This window comes from Panthera leo, chromosome A2 (assembly GCF_018350215.1).
Source record: "Panthera leo isolate Ple1 chromosome A2, P.leo_Ple1_pat1.1, whole genome shotgun sequence".
NCBI classification, from domain to species: Eukaryota; Metazoa; Chordata; class Mammalia; order Carnivora; family Felidae; genus Panthera; species Panthera leo.
Window position 1 is genome coordinate 144,896,943 of NC_056680.1, and position 23,307 is coordinate 144,920,249.

General features: G+C 37.6%; 1 protein-coding gene across 5 annotated transcripts in view; it reads right to left on the bottom strand.

The window, feature by feature from the left end:
* Positions 1–23,307, bottom strand: part of TMEM209 (transmembrane protein 209) — a 36,958-nt gene that overhangs the window by 11,067 nt on the left and 2,584 nt on the right. For 4 of the 5 annotated variants that reach the window (XR_006198681.1, XM_042924569.1, XM_042924559.1 and 1 more), the window contains 8 exons: positions 22,664–22,795; positions 21,896–22,137; positions 17,306–17,507; positions 12,216–12,391; positions 11,529–11,600; positions 9,431–9,527; positions 3,074–3,199; positions 405–502 (listed from right to left, as the gene is read on the bottom strand). Coding sequence is in view for 4 of the 5 variants with exons in the window: in XM_042924569.1 (XP_042780503.1) it covers positions 405–502; positions 3,074–3,199; positions 9,431–9,527; positions 11,529–11,600; positions 12,216–12,391; positions 17,306–17,507; positions 21,896–22,137; positions 22,664–22,795 (1,145 nt within the window). In the remaining variant the exon portion in view is untranslated. The remainder of the gene's footprint in view (positions 1–404; positions 503–3,073; positions 3,200–9,430; positions 9,528–11,528; positions 11,601–12,215; positions 12,392–17,305; positions 17,508–21,895; positions 22,138–22,663; positions 22,796–23,307) is intronic. The other variant, XM_042924578.1, reaches the window with a different exon arrangement.

Here is a 23,307-nt window from a genome sequence, read left to right on the forward strand (position 1 = left end):
GGTTAAGCCTCCAACTTTGGCTCAGGTCATGATCTCACTGCTCGTGGGTTTGAACCCTGCATCGGGCTCTGTGCTGACAGCTCAGAGCCTGGAGCCTGTTTCAGATTCTGTGTCTCCCTCTTTCTGTCCCGCCCCCACTTACACTCTGTGTCTCTCTCTCTCACAAATAAACATTAAAAAAAATTAAAAAAACAACAACAACAACAACCAAAAAACCCCACCAAACTATTAAGTGGTTTGAGATAGATGGCAGTGGTTAAGACAGATGCTGGTACAATTTTAAACTTTTATTTCTTAGTTTCTAAGTTCTTTTTAATATTTATTTTTATAATGGAAAATAAAAGCACATAAATCCAATTAACATGGGAAAATGGTAAACCAAGAAAACAGAAGTAGTGACTTACAGCTGAGTCAGTGGGCAGGTCTGTATCCCACTTCCGTCCTTTGAAGTCTCCACCTCTATTCCACCTAAAGGAACTCATACAGCCTCCCTGAGAAAGTTCTGAAGCAACAAAGATGAAATTTAAGAAGCCAAAAATATGCAAAAAAAAGAAAAAAAAAAAAAAGAAGAAGAAGAAGAACAAGAAAAGGCTAAGGGGTTACAATAAGGGAAGCATAACACCTTCAAAACCTGATGAAAACACCCTAACATAAACACAAGATATAAAATAGTAACTCACACATCACCATGAAAAAAAAAAACCAGACAATTCCAAAACACAGAATAAAACTACCATTCGGGATTCTTAAAAAAGTCTATGTCATGTGGGGAGAAAAGGGGGACAGAACTGTTCCAGAGAAAGAGACCAAAGAAAGATAAAACACCATAAGGTAATGTGTGAAACCAGACTCTATTCTGGTTAGGAAAAAAAAAGAGTAACATTCTTTGGACAATTGGGAAACTTGAATATGAATTATATATTAGATGATTTTAGAAATATTGGTAATTTTAAAGGTCTGTTAAATGTACTAGGTTTATGTAGGAGAATGTTCTCATTTTTAGGAATTATCATACTAACAAGTAATGATGTCTGTAATGAATTTCAAGTGGTAGAGTAAAAAAAAAAAGTGTGTGTGTATATATGTAGACAAAGAGAATCAACTATAGCAAAATGTTGCTGTTTAATCTAGAAGGCCTCTATCTGTTCATTGTACTTTTTTAAGTACAATTTTTTTAAGCTTTTTTGTATATTTGATCTAGAATATAACAATACTTTATATGTACTTTGTATATATGTGTGCACACACATTTCTTTCTGGATATACAAACACCTTGCTATCTATCAGGCAATCTTGCCAAGATATTGCAACCTGAATTTACACGAAATACAGAGGACAGAGGATCGTGTAAAACCATACCCCATGGGCATGCATTCAGTAAAATCCACAACGTGGACAACTCTACAGGACAAACAATCCAGTTTTTTCAACAAATAAGTTGTAAATGAAAAAAAGGATGGACAGGAAACCTATAGCTTAAAAGGAACTAAAATGCTGTATCAACTAGTCACAATATATGATAATATCTGAATCCCAATTCAAGCAATACCAAACAAAGTAATTACACATTTTATGAGATGGATGGATGGATGGAAATCCGTACATACATAGGCTATATATTTCATGATATAGAGAAATTGTTTTAAAAATAATAGGTGTGGGGGTGCCTGGGTGGCTCAGTCGGTTAAACGTCCAACTTCAACTCAGGTCACGATCTCACGGTCCGTGAGTTCGAGCCCCGCGTCGGGCTCTGGGCTGACGGCTCAGAGCCTGGAGCCTGCTTCCGATTCTGTGTCTCCCTCTCTCTCTGCCCCTCCCCCGTTCATGCTCTGTCTCTCTCTGTCTCAAAAATAAATAAACATTAAAAAAAAATTTTTTTTTAAATAATAGGTGTGATAATTGTACTGAGGTTATGTTTTTAAAAGGCCTTATCTTTGAGACACATACAAAGCTGTTTACAGATGAAGTGACAACAGCACATAGAACTATATATAACACAGGAGGGGAGCAGGTAGATGGGGATATAGATAGGGCCAGGGGTGCCGAGAGGCTAAAGGCTGCCAGGCCCAGGGGCTGTGTACAGGAGGCTTGAGCACACTGTTGTGTTTAGTGTTAGGAATATCTGAATTCTCCTGATAATAAAGAGTTTTTTTAAAAGTCATGAAAGGGGCGCCTGGGTGGCGCAGTCAGTTAAGCGTCCGACTTCAGCCAGGTCACGATCTCGCGGTCCGTGAGTTCGAGCCCCGCGTCGGGCTCTGGGCCGATGGCTCGGAGCCTGGAGCCTGTTTCCGATTCTGTGTCTCCCTCTCTCTCTGCCCCTCCCCCGTTCATGCTCTGTCTCTCTCTGTCCCAAAAATAAATAAAAAACGTTGAAAAAAAAAAAAAAAAAAGTCATGAAAAATGCTTATTTCTGAACCCCAGTCCAAACCTGGGGGAGAGAGGGTACCATAATGTTTTCAAGTTAAGATTTATGATAAATCTGACGAGTGAAATACTATTTCTAAAGCTTTTTTTACTGATGAGAAATTTTTACAGTTTATCCAAATAAAAGCAGGGAAGCATAAAGAGAGTTTGGGAGTATCAGGGAGGCTAACTTTCCTGATTCTCAAGTCCGTCTCCTCAGAAGATCACATTTCCCTCCAAATAATCCGAATATAACAGAAATTCAAAGTAGCAACACATTAAATATACATTACAAGAATTGAAAGAAAGAAGGACCAACATGCTAAAATGATAAGGAATGTCACAGTGGCACCCGTTCTTAGTGGTTTAAGGGTAGAAAATAGGTGAAATATTTACTGCAGCCCATGTAGCTCACATTTAAGTTTCCCTCTACAGAATGCAATTAATGAGCACATTTAAGGCTAACTACATCATTTTGACAATTCTTAGGCAATATGAAATATAAAACCCAAACGTTATTCAAGTATAATAAGCCTTAATTAAGCCCTAATTAAATATATGTTCATAAAACAAAAAAAAAAGTGATACTTAAAATTTTTTTCCCCTTGTTACTTTTATTTACAAAATCTCAAAGTAGTGAAATTTTTTTCCTCTTCAAATTACTAATTACCTTTAATCCTTTCGAACAAGTATTCCTGATTGGGTGTAAGGTCTAGATACTGCACAATCGTGTTCAAAGTCGGGATGAGAGGAGCTTTGACCAGAGCAGCTTGCTTCAAGCTAGTAATGCTAGCCTCTGTTAAAAACAAAACACATAGGACACAGATTATTCTTCATGTGGCGTTCTTCAATAGGCGTTGAAGGAATAAGTGAGAGTAAGAATAGAATAGTTTATTTTCACCATGAGCATTATCTCCTTTACCTACAATTTATTTTATTTCTGGCATGGTGGCCAGATTTATAAACATACACACCACATGCACACACATGCCAAAAGCAGCAGCCAGATCCATTCTGGTAAATCTATAAACAACTAATACAAAATTTTTTTGTAGGGTTATGTATAAAAAGATACACGATAGCTTTCAAAATCAGGTTGAGCTGGGGTGCTTGGGTGACTCAGTCGGTTAAGTGACCAACTCTGATTTCGGCTCAGGTCACGATCTTTCAGTTGGTACGTTTGAGCCCCCAGTGGGGCTCTGCGTGTAGGGCTCATCGCTGACAGTTTAGCCTGCTTGGGATTCTCTCTCTGCCCCACCCCTACTCAGCTTGTGAGAGCTCTCTCAAAATAAATACACTTAAAAAAAAAAAAAACGTTGAGGGGCGCCTGGGTGGCTCAGTCGGTTAATCGGCCGACTTCAGCTCAGGTCACGATCTCGTGGTCCATGAGTTCGAGCCCCGCGTCGGGCTCTGTGCTGACAGCTCAGAGCCTGGAGCCTGTGTCAGATCCTGTGTCTCCCTCTCTCTCTGACCCTCCCCCGTTCATGCTCTGTCTCTCTCTCTCTCTCTCTCTCAAAAATGAATAAACGTTAAAAAAAAAATTAAAAAAAAAAAAAAAAAACATTGAGGGGTGTCTGGGTGGCTCAGTTGGTTATGTGTCTAACTCGATTTTGGCTCAGGTCGTGATCTCACAGTGGGTTCGAGCCCCACGTCGGGCTCTGCACCGACAGTGCCTGCTTGGGATTCTCTCCCTCTCTCTCCCTCCCTGCTCTCTGTTCCTCTCCCGCTTGTGCTTGCTCGCTCGCTCGCTCTCAAAATAAATAAATAAACTTAAAAAAAAAAATCACATTGAGTTAAAAGTTGCCCCTTGGGGCACCTGGGTGGCTCAGTCAGCTAAGTGTCCAACTCTTGATTTTGGCTCAGGTCATGATCTCACAGCCATGAGACAGAGTCTAGTGTTGGACTTCCTGCTGAGCATGGAGCCTAATATTCTCATTCTCGGGGCGCCTGGGTGGCTCAGTCGGTTGAGCGTCCGACTTCAGCTCAGGTCATGATCTCACAGTCCGTGAGTTCAAGCCCCACGTCAGGCTCTGTACTGACAGCTCGGAGCCTGGAGCCTGCTTCGGATTCTGTGTCTCCCTCTCTCTCTGCCCTTCCCCCGCTCATGCTCGCTCTCTCTCTCTCTCTCTCTCTGCCAAAAATAAAAAAAAACTTAAAAAAAGATTCTCATTCCCTCTCTTTCCCTCTGCCCCTCCCTCTCTCAAGTGCTCTCTCTCTCTCTCAAAAAAAAAAAAAAAAAGTTGCCTCTTAAGCCACTGACAAGCAGAGACTTTTTATGACACTGATTTCTCTTATCATATCAGGAAACACAACTATACAAAGAAATTAATAAGCAAAAATTTTCAGAACGTCCAACCTTCCTAGTAATATCCAGTGTTAGGGAAAAAGGCATTCTTCTATGTGACATGGTTGCTAGAGTATAAACTGGTATAAGCTTTTCAAAGGGTTAGGTACATCATCAAAGCTTTGATGTATTTATTCCTACTGAACTAACCACTTCTTTTTTTTTTTAATGTTTATTTATTTTTGAGAGAGAGAGAATGTGTGTGTGCCCACTAGTGAGGGAGGGGCAGAGAGACAGGGAGAGAATCTGAAGCAGGCTCCACGCTGACAGCAGAGAGCCCGATGCGGGGCTCTAACTCACAAGTCCTGAGATCATGACCTGAGCCAAGACCAGACGCTTAAACAAGTGAGCCACCCAGGTGCCCCAAGTCCACTTCCAAGAAATTATCCCCAAGAAATCATTACAAATGTACACAAAGATTTAGGCAAAATGGTATTTACTCACAGCATTATTAATAACAACAAAGGGAAAAAGCCCTACATTTTAGATAATCAAGATCAGTTAAATACAATGTATTACACATACAAAAAAAAAATACAATCTAGCCACAAAACCAGTACTGGAGAATATTTAACAAATAGAAAAATTGGGGGAAAAAGCAGTCAACAAAATTGTATGACCCTAATTTTTTTTTTTTTTTTAATTTACATCCAAATTAGTTAGCATATAGTGCAACAATGATTTCAGGAGTAGATTCCTTAGTTCCCCTTACCCATTTAGCCCATCCCCCCCTCCCACAATCCCTCCAGTAACCCTGTTTGTTCTCCATATTTATGAGTCTCTTATGCTTTGTCCCTCATCCCTGTTTTTATATTATTTTTGTTTCCCTTCCATTATGTTCATCTGTTTTGTCTCTTAAAGTCCTCATGAGCGAAGTCATATGATATTTGTCTTTCTCTGACTAATTTCACTTAGCATAATACGCTCCAGTTCCAACCACGTAGTTGCAAATGGCAAGATTTCATTCTTCTTGATTGCTGAGTAAAACTCCATTGTGTATATATACCACATCTTCTTTATCCATTCATGTATGACCCTAATTTAAAGTGGCTCAGTTGGTTGAGCGTGTGACTTCAGCTCAGGTCATGATATTGCGGTTTATGAGTTCAAGCCCCACACTGGGCCCTCTGCTGTCAGCACAGAGCTGATTCAGATCCTCTGTCCCCCTTCCTCTGCCCCTCCCCCACTTGCACACACAAGCGCTCTCTCTCAAAAATAAACATAAAAAAAAAAATGTACAGCTAGGAATTTACCCAAGGGATACAGGAATGCTGATGCATAGGGGCACTTGTACCCCAATGTTTATAGCAGCACTCTCAACAATAGCCAAATTGTGGAAAGAGCCTAAATGTCCATCAACTGACAAATGGATAAAGAAATTATGGTTTATATACACACTGGAGTACCATGTGGCAATGAGAAAGAACGAAATATGGCCCTTTGTAGCAACGTGGATGGAACTGGAGAGTGTGATGCTAAGTGAAATAAGCCATACAGAGAAAGACAGATACCATATGTTTTCACTCTTATGTGGATCCTGAGAAACTTAACAGAAACCCATGGAGGAGGGGAAGGAAAAAAAAAAAAGAGGTTAGAGTGGGAGAGAGCCAAAGCATAAGAGACTGTTAAAAACTGAGAACAAACTGAGGGTTGATGGGGGGTGGGAGGGAGGGGAGGGTGGGTGATGGGTATTGAGGAGGGCACCTTTTGGGATGAGCACTGGGTGTTGTATGGAAACCAATTTGACAATAAATTTCATATATTGAAAAAAGAAATGTACATGTGTGATATACGTCCTCGGCTCCTAAATATACAGTTTTTAAATTTTAATGTTATATTATGGTATAACTTACAATTGATATACATATATGTAGTTAGTATCATAGTCAAAAATAATAATTGTGACTTAAAATTGATAGTTGTTATCTCCGGAAGCAGAATTATGGGTAATATTCTTGTGTATTTCTGTCTCTACTTTCCAGCCTTTCTACAATGAACATCACATACACTGCATTTTGTAGTCACAAAGCAATGTTGTCCTTTTTTATTTTAAAGTTTTTATTTATTTTTGAGAGAGAGTATGAACGGGTGGATGGGCAGGGATAGAGGGAGACACAGAATCTGAAGCAGGCTCTAGGCTCCAAGCTGCCAGCACAGAGTCTGATGTGGGGCTTGAACCCACGAACCGTGAGATCAAGACCTGAGTTGAAGTCAGACGCTTAACCGACTGAACCACCCAGGCGCCGCCCCAGCAATGTTGTTCTTTTTAAAAAGCACATCACACTGGTAAAATGTTGTAGAAAATAACATTTTTATAGCTTTTAAAGAAAGCTCAAAGAGAACAAGCACAGGTTCAAATAACATTACCAAGATCTAGAAAGTAACTATTCTGGGCTTTGCAGTCTAACAGCTCTGGCCTCAAAACACTGTTCTGTGTTGACACTGGGCAAGATACTTAATTTGTGTCTTAGCAGCCTCATCCATAAAATGGGACACTGACAGCTAGCTTTCAAGGTTGATGTGAGGGTTATACAAATTACACAAAACATTTAGATACTCAATAGACACCTTTGGGATATACAATTCTATTCTTAGTCTCCAGAGAATAAAGGCTGATCAAAAGACACCCAAAGTAAAAAAATAAATAAATAAAAGACATGCAAACTAAGTAGAAAGTACTAATGTGCAATCCAAAGCACTTAAATATTTCAAGGAAAAATTTATTCTCTACAAAGAGGTGGTTGAGGGGCGCCTGGGTGACTCAGTCGGTTAAGCATTCGACCTTGGCTCAAGTCATAATCTCACAGATCGTGGGTTTGAGCCCTGTGTCAGGCTCTGTGCTGACTGCTCAGAGTGTGGAGCCTGCTTCAGATTCTGTCTCCGTTTCTCTCTGCCCCATCCCTGCTCATGCTCTGTCTCTCTCTCTCTCTCAAATATACAACAATACAAACATTAAAAAAAATTTTTTAATAAAAAAATTTTTTTAATAAAAAAAATAAGAAAGAGGCGCTTGACTAAGATATTCCTTTTTATTTTGAAACCTAATTACTTAACCCTTAATAAGTTATGGTAAATATATTTTTGGCAAATTATATGGAACCTTAATAGTTTCATTTTTTGCAGGTAAAAGAGTTGAAAATAGGTGATTTTCAATTAGCACTGTTACACATTCTTTATGCTTTGTACAACTTTGGAATTAATATCTGACAAGGGACTTGTATCTAGAACATAAAAAACACCTCAATGATAAAAAGACAAATAACCCAGGGACACCTGGGTGGCTCAGTCAGTTTAGCGTCCTTCTCTTGATTTTGGCTCAGGTGATGATCTCTTGGTTCATGAGTTTGAGCCCCATGTTGGGCTCTGTGCTGACAGTGTGGGACCTGCTTGGGATTCTCTCTCTCCCTCTTTCTCTATCCCTCCCCTGCTCGTTCTCTCTCTCTCTGCCTCTCTCTCTCTCTCATAATAAACAAACTTAAAAAGGAAGACAAATAATTGAATTTAAAAATGGTAAAGGACCGGAAAAGGTATTTTCTCCTATGAAAATGTATGAATGGCCAATGAGCACAAGAAAAGATGCTCAACATCAGTAGACATCAGGAAAATGCAAATCAAAACCACAATGAGGAACCATTTCACACCCATTAGGATAACTATAATAAAAAGGATAGACAAGTGTTGGTGAAGATGTGAGGAACTGAAATCCTCATACGCTGCTGGTGGGAATGTAAAACAGCACAGCTACTTTAGAAAACAGCCTGGCTGTTCCTCCAAAGAATAAACATGGAGTTACCACATGGCTCAGTCATTCTAGCCTAGAGAAATTAAAACCTATGTCCACACAAACACCTGCATGCAACTCTTTACAGCAGCATTATTCATGATAGCCCAAAAGTGAAAACTCAAATGTCAACCAACTGATAAATGGGTAAACAAAATGTTGTAGATCAATATAACAGGATATTGTCTGGCAATAAAATGAAATGAAGCAATGATAAATGTCACAACACGCATGGATGAACCTTGAAAACATATTAAGTGAAAGAGCCAGTCATAAATGACAACATGCTATACGATTCCATTCATATGAAATATCTAGAACACACTTATCTATAGAGATAGAAAGTAGATTCGTGGGGGGCGCCTAAGTAGCTACGTAGGTGGCTAAGTTGGTTAAGCATCCGACTTTGGCTCGGGTCATGATCTCGCAGTTTGTGGGTTTGAGCCCCACATCAGGCTCTGTGCTGACAGCTCAGAGCCTGGAGCCTGCTTCAGATTCTGTGTCTCCCTCTCTCTCTATCCCTCCCACACTCACACTCTCTCTCTCTCAAAAACAAATAAACATTAAAAAAAATTTTAAGAAAGTAGATTGGTAGTTGCCTTGGGCTGGGGAATGCGTTACTGGGAAAACAGGGTGACTGCTAAAGGTTATGTGGGGTTTCCTTTTTGGGTGATGAGATATTCTAAACTTGATTCTGTTTGCACAACTCAAATCTCTGAATTGTAGACTTTAAAGGGGTGAACTGTACGGCAAGTAAATTCTAACATATATCATAAACATTTAGTTTTGTCCTCACCTCAAGATAACAAAGGAAGTTGTTAAACAGCCCAATAAAAAAAGAAAATTTCTACTTGGCAGATTCACTGAAGGAAAATCAAATGTTGCTCTCTATTTTCACATACCTCCTATCTGAAGCTCGGGACAGCCCATTCGTCTCATCTGTGTGCTGACAGACTCAATCTCTTGTACCAGTGGCACTAATATTGTCTCATTGATCCACTAGGGAAGAAACAAGGCAAAGATTTCACACACATAATTCTAAAGTATTTCTCAAATAATGATATTCATGAAACACTAAGAATATTTTTACTGTCTTGTACTTGAATATTCTGTCAAACAGAATATAGTGAAAGAAAATGAAGTAGCAGCTACCTGAAGTCTAGACAGTGAAGTAAGCAAGCCAGCAGAGTGTAAAAAGTTATACTCTTAAAGCACATATGCCTGCTTTTTGCTGACGAAAATAGAAAAAATTTTAGTTAAGTTTTTCTCAAAATTTCCTGTGGTTATTATACTTAGCTAAAAAAGGATAATCTCCGATTTACATTTCTACAGCAATTATCATACATTTATCCATGTCGTGTTTATACTGGTTTGTAATTAATAAGATAGTTTTTCAAACTAACATAATTAACTCAGCAGGCTTACTCAATTTGCTAACTACGTGGAAAACAGATCTATTTGATACTGGTTTATGCATATTAAAATATTCCTTTAGGATTAGAACTTCAAATGCCACTTTGGATGGCTAACATCAATCCAATTCCGGATGTGAAAAGACTGTCCAAGGAAACACCCCATTTGAGTTGTTCGTGTGTTATGTGTTTCGCGTAGGTGTTCGTGGCAACTTTAACTGCTACTTTAGTTCTGTTTCCATGCTTCTGTTTAACTATAAAATGGAAGGGTGAAAAAGTTTCCGATGAAATACAAGTCTACAATTCCTTATACAAATTTGTGAATTAAGAAATCTATAAAAACAAAACTTTTCAGTAATCCATTTAGCAAGCAAATCAGATACACCGCAAGGCCTGAACTAAATTCCAATGAGGCTATTTACACACTTAGTGTGACTATTCACATGTTTTGCTACAAATATTGATGTCTTTGATCACCGAGTGCTAACCAGACTCTGCTAGTAAGTAGTATTACACAATATTATATGCTATATGCACACTGCTTTTTAAAAAATATCCAAAAAACTTGAAACTTTCAAGACTGTAATTAGAAATAAAAGAGAGTACAGTACTAGGACATCATTTTACTCATTCATTCTTCCAACATTTACTCAATGCATTCTACTCGCGAGCCACCCTTGGGCTGCAACAAAATTACCCAAGGGGTTCAGGGCTATATTCCCTATGTTGTACCTTTCATCCTCGTGAGGGAATTTTTATGTTTAGAAAGCCATCCAGTGCTTCTGGTTCAAGAAAACAGGCTGCTATTTTCACTACTCCCTCCTGATACCTAATTAAAATTATAGTAAAAGAATAAAAAAGTAGACAAGTGATTTCAACGTATTTCTCGAAGATGTAGAGTGAGTGGATGAGTGTTGAAGGGTGAAATAGTGGAAGAAGTGGCAGCCTCCGTGGAATCCAAGCGGAACTACCTGCAGTGGAGGGGGGCCAGCGTGTCCAACAGAACTTGGGACATACAGAGACTACAGAGGGGCAGAAAGAGGCAGGGCTGAAACAAGGGAACTCACTTATTCTGTATGAATTGGCCAAAGAGAAGAGGGTTCTTCTCTAAAACAACTGAAGAAACTGAAATATTCTGAAGGAGCTTATAATATATATTACCTTCTCTCTCTAACTTAAAAGTTCCCTGAGGGCAAGGACCTCATTTTTGTTTCCCTCATATTTCCAGACATATAAAAGGTTCTGCCAGAAAAGCTCTTTGAAAAATAAAATTGAAAAAAAATTTTTGAAAAAAAAATAAATAAAACTGCGCTGTTGGGAAGATCTTAATAACTAGATATGTTATTTCTTTATCCACTCCAAAGAAACTGATTTACTAAATATGGAGAGAAAAACAATCTGATGAAAACAGACACCATAAGGTAAATGTCATGTTTATCCTTACATGTGTGCCATCCATATTGCATTTTTCATAATAATTAATTCTGATACTCTAATTAGTAATTAACACCTCTAAATAATATTCTAATAACACACTTCGCATAGTAAGAGGCAACAGTATTGTCTGAAGAGTAATGTCAGAACTTACATTTCTGAACTTAGCTGTCCACGAATCCATATGATCGAGAAGTTGTCTATTCATAGTCACTCTTGCCCAAACCTATTAAAAATATGTTTCAAATGAACAATCAGTGAGGAAAAATCTTGTCAGAAATTGGTCACTTTCCTCAACTCTCAAAAATATGTGGAAAAAAAATCTGAAAAACAACTTCATCAACACTGATATTCATCTAATTAATATGCAAGAATTTTCTTACTACCCACTTGGTTGCTATTCATGCACAGATAGATCTTTAAAATTCCTTACGTTGCTATGTTTAAAAAACATTCCTGCTTTAACAAAACAAAAATCTTATTTTTGGTATTAAACTGATAAAGTTCAAATGTTCTAATCCAAATGTATTTTAAAAGCAGGAGTCTTGTATATACAAAGTACAAATAGATACTTGAGATACCTTTTTATAAATGAATGCAGAAAAATGTTTTAGGCAGGATACTAATGTCAACTGTACGCAAGGAAGAATAAAACGTACGATACAATTCAGTTTTAGATACACGAAGTTACATAGGAGTCTCTCCAGTGTTTAATGTGTGCCAGATTTATGTTTCTGGCCAGTGAAAGTGAAGACTACAGACAAAAAATGTTCCAGAAGTAGAAGAGACTTTCTAACAATCTGCCATCAGAAATATTAAGTCATTTTTATTTTCCATTTACCTCCTCTGCAGCTTGTTTAGAACTGAGATCAGCCTCATCTTTGTTAGCACATGGGGCCTGAGACCTACAGGCAAGCTGATACTGAAACTTCTTCAAAGTCTGTGCATAATCTCCCATGGAACGATTGTAGTTCCAGAAGGTAGGACTGGTGGAAGGCGAGGTAGAATCTGGACTCCCTACAATAATGAATTTAAAGAGCATCAGTGTGTGCTGTAGTAAGTGTGACACTTAGAGTTAGCACACGAACACTGGGTATCTGGGCACCTAGGCGATGGCAATCAAGGAAGACAAAGCCCCAAGGGACTCTTCTCTCCCCTCCTCCCTGACATTACCTCTTCTTTAGAGAACACAGACTGCCTGTGCTAAAAATTAAAAAGAACATTTTCTGAGCAATATCAATCAAGTGGTTGAAAGTATCTGTTTATTTTTGTTGTAAAATTAAGCTTGTTTCATTCTCTAAGACTTTCAAATGACTCAGCAAGAAACAAACAAAAGACAAATTTCCTCAGGAAATAAATAGGCTAAGGAAGTTCCCTGCCTGAATTTTTAGTAGCTCTTTCTGAATGGTACGACTACAGCTTCCTATTAATAAACTACTCTGTGGGCCAGCAGCTCCACTCACTCTTCCCTGTACTACACTGCATTCTCTTTCTAGCCTGTAATAATTCCCGCGTTGCATTCAAAGAGACTGCCGATTACACTTTTAAATTTATAAATTTACTTTTAGGAAATGTTCATAGTTAATATGGGGACTTAATCCTCTAGAGGATTCTACCAGAGCAGTTATTACACTTTAAGGCTACAGTCTGTCTTTTTACCCAAACAGAATTTGAGTTCCTTGAGGGCAGGAAATATTATTTTTCCCCAGCATCCCTGTGAGCTGATGCTGTGGCTGCTCTGGAGAATTCAGTAGGCTTTGGGAAACCTATCAGCTTGGATTTCACTGCCCAAGTGGGAAATGGTAATGAGGCAAAGGAGAGGTAGGGTTGGACTCAGACCCTTTTCTCCTACCTCTATCCCCTGTAGCCAGCACAGGGCCAAGAACCTCAAATGGCCACATTCTTGTAGATAAGAAAAAAATCTGTCCACTGGCACCAGGAGATAATAAGGAAACTCATCTAAGTTGTATGGGGATTTAAAAATTATCCGTTTACATATGGGTTTAGAACACCCATTTATACTACCTGTGAAATCCAGGAACCTCCTAGCCCAGAAATTACCTAAGTTAGTTCAAGGTCATAATACTCCTTAGATACTTGGCAGAGGCAAATACAAAACTGCTAGGAGACAAGGCTTGTATCCAGCCTGCCCAGGATAGAAAAGCACAGACAGAACTGTACTGCAGATAAACTTACCAAAAACAAACAAGAAATACATAAATCACAAGAGGAAACAGGGTTCCAAGCAAAGGAATCAACAAGACAAAAATGTGAGTATTGGGGCGCCTGGGTGGCGCAGTCGGTTGAGCGGCCGACTTCAGCCAGGTCACGATCTCACGGTCCGTGAGTTCGAGCCCCGCGTCAGGCTCTGGGCTGATGGCTCAGAGCCTGGAGCCTGTTTCCGATTCTGTGTCTCCCTCTTTCTCTGTCCCTCCCCCGTTCATGCTCTGTCTCTCTCTGTCCCAAAAATAAATAATAAAAAAAAAAAAAAAAAAAAATGTGAGTATTTAATCTTCGAGAACTTTAGATAACTGAACTACAGGACAGAGACTTTTAGAAAGTCATGTTTAAAGTGACTGAGATAGGAAAAAATTGAAAACCTAAGAACAAAACAAGATACACTAAAATAAATCATGCATATATGAAAGAGAACCAAGTAAAACCTTGAAAACTGGAGAAAAAAAAAGAACCCACCCACAACAAACGAAAAAACTCAGTGAGTTAAACAGCAGGTTAGATACTGCTAATGGAAGAACCAACCAGCAGCACAAACTGTGGGGTGAGGGGGACAACAGAAGAATGCCAAACTACTAAATGCAGAAGAAATGAAAGTATTAGAAAGTCTCCATTTTGCAACCACCACTGCGTTAACTCATTCAGATGCTAAAACCACCAGGTAAAAGGCTGTTGGGGAACAGGACTCACAAGTCTCAAAGTATCGCACTATAGATTATTTATTAATTACAAAAGGGAAAGGCCAAGGTTGCCATCATCTTGACCAACTGATCCAATTTAATCTCACCAATAAAGGGACAAAATGGTATCATGAGTCTCCTGATGTGATATGCTGAAAGGAGCACACTGCCACCTAAGTTGTAGTCTTGCCAAAAAATCGTATTTAAACTGATTCTTATCTAATCCAATAATGAAAAATGATCACACAAATCCAAATTTGCAAAACAACTAGGCTGACTTCTTCAAATGTAAATGTCATAAAAAAACAAAACAAAGAAGCACAAATGTTCTAGATTAAAAAGGACAACAGAAGCATGGCAGCTAAATATGGAAAAATGATCCTTGATCAGATACTGCACCAGTAAAAGAAAAAAAGCTACAAAGGCCATTATTGGGTCAATTGGAAGAAATGTGAATATGAATAACACTAGTATCTCAAGTATGGTAATTACGCTATAGTCAGAAAGGAAAATGTTCACATTCTTGGGAGATGCATTCGAAATAGTTAAGGATGAAGTGACCAGGCAGCAAAAAAAGTGTGTGAGAAAGAGTAAATGTGAGTGTCTGGTTTCTTACTATTGGAGAAAGGAGTTACAAATATGAAAAGGGAGGAGGCTAGAATAAACCCTGCATAGTTGGACTGCAATTGGAGGTATCAGTATGTACTCATGGTTTTTAATATATAGATGGATGGATATGGAAACCCATATAGGTGTATTTGTGTGTGTATATATACATATATATTCCTGGCTGTCTGTTGAGAGGACCTAGAGTAATGATACCCCATCAACAATGACATATCCAGTGCCCAGACATTAATTTCTCAACATCATTCTCCGCTAAAAGCAATCATGGTCCCCTTGGAGAAATGGACTGACTCCAGAGCTAGTTAATCAGGAAAGTACAAGAGAAGCCTGGACTATCTTGTGGTGCTAGACAGTAAAACAAAACAACAAACAAAAACCAGAAACCAGAGGATCCCACTACCCAAACCTGAAACAATCTAACCACTAAAATAAATGACATAATTGGGGAGAAGAAAAAGTTCTTACCTTGCAATAGAATGCCAACAAATGAACGTAAAAGGTGGTTGCACAACAATGTGAATACCACTGAATTATACTCTTAAGAATGGTTCAAATGGTAAACCTTATGCATATTTTAAACAAAATATTTAAATTTAAGCAAATTTTAAACAAAACCTTATGCATGTTTTAAACAAAACATGTTTAAAAATGTAAAAGGGAATAATATAGAAGGAATGATGGAATGAGATAGCCACTACAACACAGTAATAATTTTGAAAAGAAACTTAAAAGGATGTTAAAGCCAGTAAGTCAAATTTGATGAGGAAGAAGATACTTATATAGTCTCAAAGTAGCTCCTCACAAAAATACTTACTATTTAATTTATATAAATACTGAATTACCTAAAACCTACAGGCACAGAGAGTTCAAAGTATAAGGATGGACACAGATACACCAGGCAAATACTAACAAAAGAAAATCAGTACAGCTGTGTTAATATCAGAGAAAACAGATTTCAAGGCAAAAAGCTTAAGATAAAAATAAAAGAAATAACTGACCAGAATGATATTAACAATCACGAATTTATATGCACTTAACATAATTTCATATACATTTAGCAAATTTAACAGAATTACGAGGACACATTTAATGTAAAACAATCAGTGGGAGCTTTTAACCGACTTTCTTACTAATAGAGCAAGTGGATGAAGATTAAGAAGATAAAGAATTTAAGAACACGTTCAGGAAGTTTGGTTCAATGAGCAAATATGGAGCCAAGTATGTAGAGACTACGCCATCCTTTTCAACATACCAAAAACCATTTATAAAAAGTGATCACACAACAGGCCTAAATGCAAGTCTTAAAAAATACCAAAGAATTAACAGGGTAGAGGTCACAATCTCTAGTGTAGCACAATTAACTTAGGAGGAAAAATAAAAGATAATCAAGCCTTCATTTCAATGTTTGGAAATTAAAAGCAACACCAATCACTAATATTACTTTTAAACAATAATAATACTTTTAAGTAAGTCCTATGGATCAAAGAGGAAATAAAAATGGAAGCCAGAAAATATCTCAATAAGACAAAGATAGGGAGAGGGAATGACATAGGTTGTTCTTTGCATTATACTCTATGTAATTTTCAGAAAACTTGAAATAGTTCAAAATTTCACAAGAAGAAAAAAAGCATGCATCGACAAATAACAAGATAATATTGATTTGTTTCTTTGACATTTCTGGCACTTTCAGGCAAAATTAAATTAAAAATCAATGGAGAGATTTCAAGTGACACAAAGAGCCATGGTCCAATAACGGACTTCCTCATTGTGGCCATGCTTTAGCACCTAATGTGCTTTCTGTGAAAGTTCCTGAGGGGGAAAAATCATTACGTGGCTCAATAACCTAATTTGGTTTCAAATAATTGACTTTGTTATAATCAAATCCACCCCAAATGGATTAAGATTTGCTAACACTGTTTCTCAAAGTAAACTAAAGAGAAGTTCGAAAATGTTCTGAAAAACAGCAGCACTTCTGGAGTAAATATGTTCTCCCTCCTTTATCCCTCCCTGTCATGCCAATCTTCCCAAGGACCAAAAAGAGACAACTATCACTTCAATAAGCTTTGCTCTGCACCGCTTCAAAAACATTTTATAGCCTCAATTTTTGAATAGAAAGTATAACTTATATATAGAAAAAGCTTTCAATCTCAATGTAGATAAAAGGTTCAAGAATTCTCAGTTCAACTGCATTTTACTTCTTAAATTTGGTGCACTTAAAATTCTAACTCTATAAAATATAAGAACAAAATGTATTTCTCTCTTAAGCTACACATATTAGTAAAAAAGAAGTATTTATGTACAGTTATCAAAATAATGAAAACAATAGGGTAAGGATAACATAAAAGCAACACCAAAAATGAGAGTTGGATCTGAATAAAAATATACATACCCAGCTTAACTCTATGCTGTTTCTCTTCTTCACTTCTAAGAAAAGTATCCAAAGTTCGTAGGTCTGTCATGTAGTCTTCTTTGTCAGTAGGCGAGTTATAGACGGTGGGTGAAGAACGGTAGCGAGATCTCAACCCACTGCCCTCCACTGGTCCGACAGTTGTAGGGTATGGAGAAGAAGGAGAAGGACTATAGCTTGCCAACTACACAAAATAAAAGAACTTTTTCTTATTGAAATTTACTTTTGTGTTGGTTTTTGACTTTCAGAAGGTAACGCACCCATTTGAACGGCCAAAATCCAGAACAGTGACAACACCAGAAGTCGCTAAGGATGTGGAGCAACAGGAACTCTCATTCACTGCTGGTGGGAATGCAAGATGGTACAGCCACCTTGGAAGACAGTTTGGAGGTTTCTTGCAAAACTAAACTACACTTATCATCTGATTAGCAATCGTGCTCCTTGGGACTTAGCCAAAGGAGTTGAAAACTTAGGTCTGTACAAAAACCTGCCTACAGGTATTTATGGCAGCTTTATTCCGTAATTGCCAAAACTTGGAAGCAACCAAGACATCCTTTAGTAGGTGGACGGGTAAATAAGCTGCGGTACATCTGCATAATGGAATATTATTTGGCATTGAAAAGAAATGAGCTATCAGGCCATGAAAAGACATGGAGGAACCTTAAATGCACATGACTGACTAAAAGAAGCCAATCTGAAAATGCTACACTGTATTATTCCAATTATATGATGTTCTGAAAAAGACAAAACTATGGAAAAAGCAAAAGGATCAGTAGTTGCCAGGGATCGGGGTCAGGAGTGGGACAGGATGAATAGGTGGAGCATGAGGGACTTTTAAGGCAATGAAATTACCCTATATGATACCGTACCATAATGGTGGGTATACAGAATTATATAGTTATCTAAACCCACAGAATGTACACAACCAAGAATGAATCCTAAAGTAAACTGTGGACTCTGGGTGATAATGATGTACCAATGCAGGTTCATCAACTGGAACAGATGTACCACTCTGGTGGGGGATTTTGATATTGGGAAGGCTGTGCCCGTGGGGGGCAAAAGGTATAGGACAGGTCTCTGTACCTTCCTCTCAGTTTTGCCGTGAAACTGTTTTGTTTTGTTTTTTGAGAGAGTGAGCGAGCGAGCGCAGTGGGGAGAGGCAGAGAATCCCAAGCAGGTTCCACATCAGGGCAGAGCCCCAAAGCAGAGCTCGATCCCACCACCTTTGGGTCGTGACCCAAGCCGAAATCAAAAGTCAGTCGCTCAACTGACTGAGCCACCCAGGTGCCCAAACCTAAAACTGTTCTAAAATATAAAGTCTATTTTTTTTAAAAAGCACTATGTGCACGTCTTAAAAAATGGAAAGTTTGAAGACAATAAGTCATACTTAGAACTACAACCTAGAGGTAATATAATCCCTTTTCATATTTTATGTATTTTCAAAATTTAAGTGCATATAGCTATATCAATATATCGTTTTTACATATTTTTTTAAACAAAACAATTGTTTTTTAAACCTCATTTTTAACTTTTTTTCTACGAGAGAGAGAGAGAGAGAGAGAGAGAGAGACAGAGACAGCACGTATGTGTGCGCACAGAAGTGGCAGAGAGGCAGAGGGAGAATCCCAGCCCCGTGTGGAGCTTGAACTCACAAAGTGTAAAATCATAACCTGAGCCCAAATCAAGAGTCAGACGCTTAACCGAGTCACCTAGGTGTCCCTAAACCTCATTGTGTTTTTAAAGGTAACCAAGGATTTTCCTATAAAAATCCTCTGTAATATTATTCTTACTAGCTATACAATATTTCATTATACATACGTACCGTTATTTATTTTTACATTCAATACATTTGAATTATCTACAAGATTTGGCCACTGTAAATAATGCTAACATCTCTGTACATAAATCTTTTCTTTTCTTCTTTTTTTTTTTTTTTAGTAAGTTCCACACCCAACGTGAGGCTTGAGCTCACGACCCTGAGATCAAGAGCCACATGCCCTACCGACTGGCCAGCCAGGTGCCCCTACATAAATCTTTTCTTAATTTCTGAGAAATGTCCTTCAGGAGATTCTTAGAACAGAAATGATCTGATCAAAGCATATGAACATTTAATACATATTCCGATTCTATTAAATGAAAATGTTGTGCTAAGTACTATTCAGAAAAAAGTTGACAGGTGGACCTATTTTGGTATATGTCCATTTCACTATTTTAAAATGTTTATTGGATATAGAAGAATTTTAAAAAATTTACATTTAACTTGTGTTTCCTTATGAAGTTAAACACTTTAAAAATATGGAGGCACGTGGCTGCCTCAGAAGAGCATCCAACTCTTGATCTCAGGGTTGTGAGTTTGAGCCCCAAGTCTGGTGTAGAGACTACCTAAATAAATAAAAAAAATACAACTACTGGTCACTGGTATTACCTATTTTATTAACTACTTACTCCAGTATAGTGGCAAAAGAAATAAAGTTGAAAAAAAAAAGAAAAATGTTACTCCTCTTCCACATTGATTTCTTTCTTTTTTTTGAGAGTGAAAGAGAGAGTGAGTGTGTGAGCAAGAGAGAGAGGCAGAGGGAGAGTGAGGAAGAGAATCTTAAGCAGGCTCCATGGTCAGCACAGAGCCCAACACAGGGCTCAATCTCACGACCCTGAGATCATGACCTGAACCGAAATCAAGATTTGATGCTTAACTGACTGAGCTACCCAGGCGCCCTGCTTTCTCTTTTTTTTTTTTTTTTAATTAAAAAAAAAAAAAGTTTTATTTGAGAAAGAGAGAGCACAAACAGGGAGAGGGGCAGAGGGAAAGAGACAATCCCAAGCAGGCTTCATGCTCAGCACGGAGCCCGACCCAATCCCACAACCCTGGGATCACAACTCAAGCTGAAATCAAGAGTTGGCCACTGAACCGACTGAGCCACCCAGATGCCCCCTTCTCTAAAATCCTTCTATATGCCATGATGATATCTGCGCTATTCACTAATTGGTTTATTTTTGCTGAGGGGCACATCTTATGCATAATGTACATTATTTTATTTTATCCTCTCAATAATAAGTAAATATTACTACCATACTAATTTCAGATATGAGAGATTAGGTAATTCACTCAAGATTGTCCCAGGATTTCAATCCAGTTTTCTGACTCTAGAAATGCACTGTACTAGTCCCTTCGTTTTTGTCTATGTTTCAACATTTCCATAATCAAAAGTTGAAAAGTTTCTTGAAAACTTAAAAGAACTCAATGACAAAACTTCGGAACCCTAATATATTCTGCAGATATATTTGATTAAAGTTCAAATTTTTTCTTCCTTATTTAGGTTTTCTACCTCTTAGTCAATCTTGGCATTTTTTCCCTAGAAAAATTACTATTCCGTTTCATTAACTTTTCCATGCTATTAACTTGGTTCAACAAATATGTATATATAGCATCGATATTTCATATACTATGCTAAGAAAACAAACATGAATAAAAACACACAATCCTGTACTCAAGAAAGTTACAGTCTAGGAGAAAAAAGATAATTAATGTTACCAAGTTTATACAGAGCTATTTAGTATAGATTAATAGTTTTTAAGAAATAAAAATAACTTACATATTCAAGAGTAAACTATGGTGTTTCCACTAGATGAGTATTAAGTAGCCATTAAACAGAAATTATGTTTGGTTGGTAAAACTATGAGTGATTTTTTTTTCTCATGAAAACAAAAACTGTAAGTCATATTTGCCTATGGGTTATTAATTATCACTACATATACATTTCCTCATAAAATTTAACTTATACAAAATTTTCTAAATGTTATTATTTGCCAAAATTGTTATTGGGTAACCAGTAGTATGCAATTTATTACAAAGAAATATTATGTAACGGGTAAGGGCAGTGTGTTGATTTCACTTCCAGACATTCCTCATTTAACTAGCAGCTATAGGGATGTAGTTCTAACTAGTGAGAGCATCTGAAAACGTGACCATGCCCCCTTTAACATTCCTTTTATATTCTTATACTTCAGGCAGGAGTCACAATTTCAAATTTGTCAATTCTGCTTCTATCAAACCCACTTTGTGGAAGTTGGAATGGAGGTTTCTAGTCATCCCATGAAGGGTGGTGTCCATCATGAAGAGTCAAACTACACAACAATCCCAGTTTTTAGCTTAGGAGATATTCCACATGATGAAAAGCATTAAGATTCTGTAAAGATACACAAAAGTTTCATATAAACAAGCAAAGAAAGAGGGCAAACATAGATTTAAAAAACTAAAGTAAAAAATTATCATAGTCTCAACTTGTTTGAAAGACCCTGCAGAAAGATCCTAGAGGGTGACTCTCAGTCTATTATCTTTGCAAAAGCTGATTTTTTTCTTTCATTTTAGGGTGTGGTATACACAACGTCTGACTAGGTATCAGGATCTGGGTTCTGTTCTTGGCTCTTAAATGGGCAATTTGGGCAAGTCAATTACCCACTGTTTCTCAGTCCTGTCAGTGAGAAAATGAGGAGTTTTGATTCATTTGGTGATTTTCAAGGTAGCTCCCAATTCTAAAATAATGTGACTGGCCAGGAAAAAAGATTCATTACCTTATTATAACCACTGATGGGAGAGTAAGTCACTCCAGGGCTATAGGAACTGCTGCCACCTGATGACAGACCTTGCAGCTGAGGGCTGTATCCGGTTATACAGCTGGTGGTGAACTTGGGGCTGGTACTGGGTGAACGAGATGGGCTATAGCTCAACACACTCTGACCCTGAATTGAAGGAGAAGGTGGCGAGGGAGGGATTTGGGTTGCTGCCAGATCGTGTGGAGGAGTAGTCTGTACAACTAGAAGGAAGGAAGGAAGGAAGGAAGGAAAGAATGAATGAATGAATGAATAAATAAGTAAATAAATAAATAAATAATATGTGTGTGCATGTATAAGTAAAATTTCTATAAAAACAGACTTAATGAAATGAATCTTTTTCTTCAGGAAAAGAGAAAGTAATAGAATAACTTGGCTGTTAAATTACATATTATTACCTAAGGACACAAAGTAGTGGTTTACCATTTCCATACAGTTTAAAGTAAGAGATTAGCTTCAATCCATAAGGGTTAGTCATTTAATTTTAACTGTGATTAAACAATGGAACAAACTTTCATGAGGTTGTTGAATAGTATTTCCATTCAGTTTATACAAATAGGAATGATAATCATTGGTCTTAAGACAATTTATTATAGACTTGTTTAATATAGTTGAACCAGATGGCTTTAGAAGTCCCTTCCAGCTGAGTCTATAAAAAGGGCAAATTAAATTGAGAAAGATTTATTGCCAACCTTTCCCCCACCTTTGCAAAAGATATAAAACACTTACCAGCTGTTTTCAACCCTAAAAGTGTTTGCTGTCCAGGGCTAACAACCAGACTTGTTGGTGCCACAGTATATTTGAAATACCTCCAAAAATCAAATAAGGCGTTTAGGCTGAAGAGGGACGCAAGGGCAAGCTCTGGAAGAGAACAGTTTATTTTTTTTAAGGGGGAGGATGGAAGGGATAACATTTAAAGGTGAGTGGAAAACAAAACCCTTCATACTTTAGCAATTTAACAACAAAACTGAAAACTATCTTCTTAGTCCTCATAACAGTTACCATTTAATGAATGTCTATTAGGTATAATGTCTGTGGCATTTACTAGTAAATTTCAAAATATTATCAGGCACCTGGCTGGCTCAGTTGGTGGAGCATGCGACTTGATCTCAGGGTTGAGTTGGAGCCCCACGTTGGGTGCAGAGATTGCTTAAAAATAAAAAAATCTTAAAAAAAAAATCACTAACCCTCACAACCTTGTACAATAAACATTTTCACCTTCAGTTGACTAGAGGAGTCAAGTGACTTTTGCAAGAGCACACAGCTAGTTACCGAAGTCATGATTATACACTCAGGTAGGCAGATCCCAAAACTCTTATTAAATTTTTTAATGTTTATTTATTTTTTGAGAGACACAGAGAGATAGAGCACGA